The 7,554-nt window shown below is 58.3% G+C and overlaps 1 protein-coding gene across 1 annotated transcript; it reads right to left on the reverse strand.

Moving 5' to 3' along the window:
- Window positions 1-1,930: 1,930 nt before the first annotated feature.
- Window positions 1,931-3,770, reverse strand: SPRG_09219 (hypothetical protein). The gene is made up of 2 exons (XM_012348763.1): window positions 3,284-3,770; window positions 1,931-3,235 (listed from the first exon to the last, which is right to left on the reverse strand). The coding sequence occupies exons 1-2, from the start codon at window positions 3,727-3,729 to the stop codon at window positions 1,969-1,971; spliced, it is 1,713 nt and encodes a 570-aa protein (XP_012204153.1). The 5' UTR covers window positions 3,730-3,770; the 3' UTR covers window positions 1,931-1,968.
- Window positions 3,771-7,554: the final 3,784 nt, after the last annotated feature.

Genomic DNA, 7,554 nt, shown 5'->3' on the forward strand with positions numbered 1-7,554 from the left:
CTCACCAGTTCTTGTGCTTGTGGCTCGTTTGGAACTCGATCTGGCATGGATGTTTTATTGGCTCAATTCTTGATTCTTTACAGCCAATCACAAGCCTTGTTCGTCTTCAATAGTGTGAGCACCATGCAGCACAATGACGAGTAGCAGCCCACAGACATGCCAACGCCACGTAGCAGCCGGGTATACCGCTCCACACACTTCTTGAATGACGTGAATGTCGTTTCCGACGCAGCACGTAGCGCAATCACGCGCAAATCCATTTTCCATTTTTCGAGGTGGTCGCAGAATTGCCCAAATACTTCACGTGACATCGCGGGGTTCCAGAACTCCAAGGACCGTAAAACTGGCTGCCACAGTTGGCGATGGGTCTCGACCCGGTGTGCGACCATTTTGTTGATCGCCATCGTTGTTTGGGTACTCACACCAAACTCGAACTGCCGAGAGTCGGTTTTCAGGAAATTCGACGTGCAATTTCGGTTGAAAATGCGTCGAAATCGCGGAAACCGAGGACGCCGTGTCTATTTGTTCCTGTTAAAGAGTGCGTTGCATGTGGCCGAGGGAGGCAAAGTGCGCGCGATACCGCTGCGTGATGAGGTCTTGTTTCCCGTACAGTATTTCAGTATAGAGAAATAGCACACTATATCAAAAAATTGTTTGCCGCTGTCATTTGCTCTCGCTACAGAGCTCGCACGGCAACGTCACATAGCATTTTGGACTCCCCAAAGTGTGGCCTAGCACTCTGGCAAGTATGGGCGATTTCATTTTCAAACTTCATTCTGGTCCATCCGCCGGCGCCGTGGGCCTGTGTGCACCAAAATACGGTAATTATGGTTGTAAATGGCGAACGCCAATACTAACGACCGGCAACGCCAGAAAGACGACGCCGAGGCTCCTCGGGCACCACTGGCGCTGCTGCATTGTGCTCGAGGAGACTCCATCAGCATTCTCTACGCCATCATAAAGCGTCGCTCGGTCGCAATGCAGCGTTCCTCGTCGGTCTCCCTCATTTCCGTCGACGTGCACACATCGTCGAACCGAGTCCCTGCGGTCGTAGACGTACCGGTAGCACTGCTAGACCATGGTACTAATGTTGTTCGTATACTAGTACTGTGGTAGGTACATGCTTCATTCCTCATCATCGTCGCGCTCAATGCAGCCAAGGGCACCATTGATGCCCGGCCTTATTTTCGGCATAATAGGCACATGCCAAATACAGCTGTGTGAAAGCGCCGAATCGAACCCAGAGCGTGATGAGGCGCGTCAAGAAAAGCGGCCCGAGAACCGTGTGGAGCGTGATACACTGATACCGAAAAACGTGGCGAGACCGCGTCGTCGCTGAAGCTATCGACGCTTTGTGCCGTGCGCCACCGACAGTATTGCTTGCATCTCGCGCTGTGTACACCGAGACGTCGGCGACGAGCAGCACTGTCCATCCCTCGAAGAGCGTACAAGTACGCTCTTCGAGGGATAGAGCGACGCGACGGTGACGAGCGAATCGTTCCGTGCGGCCGGTGTCCATGTCGCGGCAGTGGCGGGTCGAGGCTTATCGCTAGCATAGGAATCTACCCGCTAGAGGATCGGAGGCCTCCGAGACAGCATCGATGGTTGCGCATCAGGAGATTCACGTGACGTCGACAGCCAACGCCAACACCTTGCATGGACGATCTTGGCACAACCAGGGAATAGAATTGTTTATTGCTTGTTTTCAGTGATCCTACGGCAGCAATCGGCGACACAGCGTTGTACATGTACGACGCTCGAGTGGGGCAATAGACGGCTCGATTGACGATTGGGAGTGGCGTGCCAAATGGCTATCCCTACTACTGTCTAACTGGACGCCAAAACCGCAACTTCCTTGCTGCGCCCGAATGTATTACCACAGTACTCGCAACCTGACATCGCAACACATCCATGCCAAGAAGACAAGTTGTTGCGGTAATATAATTAAGTGTACTATGGAGTAGTGGGTTAAATGTCGCGGATGTCGTGGCCGCTGCGCTCCGAGTCCGAGCTCCACATGAAGAACGAGCCGCGGTTGGGCGTGAGTATGACCACGTCTTGGTCCGTCGTCGTCTTGCGCCACTGCGTGTTGGGCGTCCGGAACGGAATCTGAACTAAGATCCGCCCAAACATGGAAAACTGATAGCCGTGGTAGAACCGGTCGATCGAGACGGTGCGTACAAACACCATGAGCACGAGCCCGACGAGCGAGAGGACCCAGTACCCCCGGAGCTGGCTCGGCCCGAGAACGTCGGTCACGAGCGCTTTCACAAGCAGAAGGCCAAAGGACCAGCTCGTCAAGATGAGTCCGTACATCGTGCCCATGTTGTAGACGCCGTACATGTCGGTGAGGAAGCACGCGATGAGCGCACTGCCGCCGCCGCTGACAAACTTGACCGTGCAGATGAGCCACTGGAACGCACTGTACGAGTCGAACCGGTCGGCAAAGATCGGCAGCGTGACGCTCTGGACCGCGAGCAGCAAGACGAACACAATCTTGCGCGCAAAGGCCGGGTTGGCGTAGAAGACGCGGATGATGACGTCCGAGAGAATCGGCACGAGGAGCCGGCCCGCAAAGCCGACGACCGACCCGATAGTGACGAGGTGCGCAGCGTCGTCGCGCGAGATCTGGTAGAGCGCGATGGTCGGGTCGGTGCTATTCGTGGGCGACGCGATCGAGACGAACGTGAGGCCGATCGTCGAGTTGGCGGCGAACGCGACGCAGAGGCAGAGAAAGTCGGTGGAGAAGATGCACTGCACCAGTGAGAGCGCCTTCACCTGCTCGTAGTAGTGCCGCTCGGTGCCTTCGACGGCCGCCGATGTCGTATGCTGCGCCGACGTCGCGGACCGGTCCACGAGGTTGAAGTTGACGAGCGTCATGCCGATCTTGAGGTACTCGTCCTGGACAACGTTGGCGTTCGGTGCGCGCTCGATCGGAATCCCGTGCATGTCGTGGCCGTGGATGACAAACGACGGCGGCGGCGTCCGCAGCAGCAGCGTACAGAGCCCAAGCTGTGGCGTCAGTAGCGCGAGGACGAGCCAAAAGATGACGTCGAGCGGTGCGGCAAAGGCGTCGAGGATCGCGTTGATGAAGAAGGTCCAGAACGCTTGGCCGAGCCCGAACCCGAGGATGCAGATGCCACTGCCCGTCCCGCGGAAGTCGGGAATCCACTTTTGACATGTTGCCATGGACGTCAAGCACACGTAGCCAAAGCCCACCGAGCAAAACACCGTTCTAATGTACAGTCGCGTTAGCGTCGAATGGCACGAGTGCATGACGTACCCGATGTACATGAGGGCCCACACGGCCGTTGAGAGCGCGATTTGCATCATGATGAAGCCGAGGAGGACGCCGGCGCTGCCGAGGCTCATGCTCCAGCGCGGCCCGTGGCGCTCGAGGGCAGGCCCAAGCGTCGCGACGGTGCACGTGAAGAAGGCGCCGCCGACGAGGAGGAGCCGATTGCCGTGGTCGGTCGCATCGTCGTCGGGGAAGAAGTAGTCGTTGAACGGCTCAGTCATGACGGCCATCGCGTACAGGACGCCGAGGGCGGCCTGCGCGAGGAAGGCCGCGAGGACGATGTAGACGCGGTGGAAGCGCAGGCACGGCGAGAAGGCGTACTGGCCGCCGGGCATCGGCCATAGGAGGAGCCACTTCTCCGCGCTCACCTCGGCGTTCGGCTTGGTGCGAACGGTGATGCTCCAGTACTCCCGCAGCCACGCGCGCAGCATGGTGGCGGAAATCTAATTCTGCTGCAAAGTGCAATCTCGACTTTGGATTCGCTTATGCAGTATGTTCTGTCCCGACACCGTGCGTGGTTGTCGCACTGTGCAGAGCTGTACTAGACTTGAATAGGGGAATACAAGGCAAGCGACGCGATGCCGCCTGGGCCTGAGCCGTGGGACACCTTGCCCAGATGTCTCGGAGGGAAACGCGAGCTTTCGTGCACGCTCAGCGCGCGACAAGCTTGGTCTTGTCCGCCGACTGCAAGCAGATGCGAGGTCAGGGAATAATATTGTGTCCCGCGAGACAGCGAGATGATCACAAACGAGTGATCTCCCGACGAGATTATGGTAGAGGCGACCGCTGGCTTGGCTCCCCCCCGCCCGAGGAATCGACGGTGGGAGCCAAAGGTACGGATGTCACCCTCGTGGACATGAAGGGCTGCTTGGATGAGGATATCCAGGCTCTTTTTGCGACCCAGCGTGCTGGCGGATTGAAGCCGACGGAGCTCTTTGGCTATTACGTCTGGTTCTGGTTGTCACCCCTGGTTGAACTCTACGCTGGAGACAATTGATTGCTGGTAGAAAGAACGCGCCAGATATTGCGCCAGATACATCTCATCTAGTGCTGAATGTTGGGGCGACTCAGATGCACATGGAACGAGACGAGGGGGAGATGACGCAGTGGTATCTTTGATGGAAAGACCGAGAGCGCGGAATCCGGGGCGTGACGCTCGCAGTAAAGAGGCGACGATCGCCGACACGACCGACGGCGGGCGTGGATTCAAACGCTTCTATTCCGTAGCCGCACTAAAAAGATGCAGTGATGGCGGTGCACGGCCATCCCACTGCAATGTCGTCGAGGCCGGGTACGAATCATGCGCCGCAACTATTTCATTGCGTCGAGCGAGCTGTAGAGGTAGACCCGCGAGCACTGCTTGTAGAAGGGTTGGGTAGAAGGGCCTGTCCACCAGCGACATTGGAAAGCAGAAGCGGCAAAGATATTGTAGCAGCGGGTGGTGCCCCTACCTTGTGGAGAATACCGCTTAACCGACCAGTACTACACGACAGGCGGACGGAAAGGAACACGGTGGTAGTGAAGACAGATTCTTTGGGCTGTCAGCGACCGAGCGTCACGTGTCGGATGGAATTACCGCGCACGGTTGAGGGATTCGAAACGGTGGCCACGCGTCGATATGCTGCTTGGTATCGCAGGCGAAGAGAAGAATCTTGGTCATGAGTGTGGAGTTGGAGCTCTTGGAAGGTTGCTTATCTTGGCCGGCGTTTCGGTGTGCCGTGGTCTGGCCTTTCCGTGAGTTTGAGGCCGTCGAGGTCTAGCTCAGCATCAAGACGCATGTACGCGCTCTAAATATCGTTGCACAGGATGAGAACGATCCCCAAGCCTGGCGGGACAGTCTGTGCGACCTTGAGCTTAAAGTTGCATGACGCCTTGACCATGAACTTTCCGTAATAGTGTTCGTGATGCTACTTGGTGAGGGCAGTCGCCACGTCGTCTCCCAATCAAGCTCAAGGCCCTCGCGCCGAGATACAGTCCATGCGAACCTGCTCGTCTTGGCGCGCATCGCGAGCAGGATCGTGTACGCATATTGCCTTGGTTCAAGACGCTACAGTATGCATGCTATGCAGAGTACGAGTTGCAGTAGCCACAACATGCAGTCGTAACACCTTCCACGATGGCATCCGTCCAGCGTGGAGAAGCCTCGCCTTTCTGCGCTACTAGTAGTGCGGAAACCACGCCAACGCAGCAGGCACCGACGCTCTCATTCTCGGATTTGCTCCATGTCGCTCGCAACGCTGGTCGGTGTCACGGCGGTCCAAGGCCAAGCCCTCGCACAGCTGTCGACGGTGACACTTGGCCGGGGCTCGTATCGACTTCGAGGGACGGAACTCGGAGACGACCGGGCTTTTGGTTTCCTTGCGTTGTACAAGGACGAGGTTCTCGACCAAGCGCTGACCAAGCACGCAGCATCCGCAAACGCTACGGCGGCGGTAGCGTTCGCGGATGCTGCGTGCTTGGTCAGCGCCTTGTCGAGAACCTCGTCCTTGTACAACGCAAGGAAAACCAAAAGCCCGGTCCATCTCGAGCGCCACGGACTACCTCGTTGTTGTTGAAGTGGGTCGTCTATTGCAATAGATAAAACTATGCTAAATACAATTGTCGGACTTTCTTCGATGTGTGCACTCGGTTGAGGATCTTGATTTAGGCAGGCGGAGGCGGGAGCGCGATTCGCGGGACGAGGTGACGTCGCGGCCACTCGTGTTGAGCGAGGAGCCGGAGAAGCCGACGAATAGCAGGCTGCTCGGGCTCTTGAACGAGGCTGTGGTGCAAGTGCAGTTGAGCGACACTTGTCGCCTTGACGGCAATCGTTCATGGACTGGGCAGCGGTATTAGGTCGGCGCGAAAGACGCGATCGTTCCGGGCTCTCCAGACCGTGAACCAGACGCAGGCGCGGAGCACGTGCCGGAGGTAGCGGAACGCGGCTTGGTGCATGTTGGACGCCGTCTAGGGCGTCGAGTAGAGGTAGCCTGAGAGCGTTGTCGGCAAGGAGGTTAGGGTGGAGGAGGCCCAAAGGGACCGTGACGGCGTGAAGCGTGCTCCACACGTCCTTGACGAAGTCCGAGTCTATGAGGAAGTGGCGGTACGTCTCGTGCTCGGTGCAGAAGAGGCACGCTTGGTCGGCCCTGTCCAGCCAGTGCAAATGGGCGCGGAACTTGACCGCGCAGAGCATCACTCGGTAGACAAAATCGGCGTACTTGGGGTAAAATGGCGTCGGGTAGTCGGAGCTTGGCTGCGGCAGCAGGCGTCTCGTCTTCATCGACGCCCAGGTGGCGGGTCGGAAGCTGCAAGCGTGTCTTTGGCGGGGCATGACGTCGGCGGGCTTCGGCGGGCGTCGTCTGGGTCAACAGCTTGGTCACCTTGTGGAGTCGAACCAGCCATGGCGGCTTGGAAGTCGGGCTTGGCACGGGGCCACACGTGAAGGCGTCGACGGTCGCTGCGAGGTGGGCCGAGGTCACGGCGGCGGCACTTTGCCGTCACCGCTTGGATGAGGCGTCGAGTTCTTGTCGCGAGCGTTTCTGTCGGGGCGGCGGCGAGCATCAAGGTGTGTACGTGCTGGGCTTGAGTGATCCCGATCTTGGCCATCATCCGTGCGTATTGAGTGCGCCATCTTGTGGTTTTTTATATGTAACTACAGCTATCTACCGGGAGAAACTGGTTGGACCAAAGCGGTTGTTCGTGGACCAGCGGCGACGGTGCCGGGAGCGTGCTCGGCCCCACGCGAATGTCGAACCAGTACTTGAGCATGAACTTGAACCAGTCGGGCACTGCCTTTGACGTAAGCAGGCGCCGTATCCGGGGGAGCGACGGGTCGGCAAAGTTGCCCCACGGCGCGTAAGCGTTGGCACCGACAGCCATGCTTGGTGACGACCAGGCCGGGACCTGGGACGTCGTGAGCGCGGCCTGCATGTAGCGTAGCGAGTGGCCACGGTGACGCGCTAACCACGTAACAAGCGCCGGCTTGAGGCCGAGGCCAGCTTGATGTTTTGGCGCGAAGACGATACTTTGATGGAGGAGCCGGTGGCCTTGCGCACCCGCGCCGATGACCGGCGGCTCGCCGTTGATGAACTGGAGGATCATTTTTCGATGATTGCGGCCGTCGTGGTGTCCGGTGCGACCCACGCGAGCTGGCACCAGAGAACCGGTAGGCAGACCGCTTGCAATATGATGGCCTTGCCGGCCAAGGTCGTCGACTTGTGTCGCCTAGAGGAGTCGCGCAGGCGACTCATCGCGTAGTTGCAGCGAGCGTTGCGCGG

The sequence above is a fragment of the Saprolegnia parasitica genome (genome assembly GCF_000151545.1).
Source record: "Saprolegnia parasitica CBS 223.65 unplaced genomic scaffold supercont2.47, whole genome shotgun sequence".
Taxonomy (NCBI): Eukaryota; Oomycota; class Saprolegniomycetes; order Saprolegniales; family Saprolegniaceae; genus Saprolegnia; species Saprolegnia parasitica.

Bases quoted from the DNA above. Each gene is read 5' to 3' on its own strand.
- SPRG_09219 (XM_012348763.1), bottom strand. From the start codon at position 3,729: ATGCTGCGCGCGTGGCTGCGGGAGTACTGGAGCATCACCGTTCGCACC. The intron at 3,236-3,283 runs GTACGTCATGCA...ACTGTACATTAG, and splicing joins TGGGCCCTCATGTACATCGG to AACGGTGTTTTGCTCGGTGG.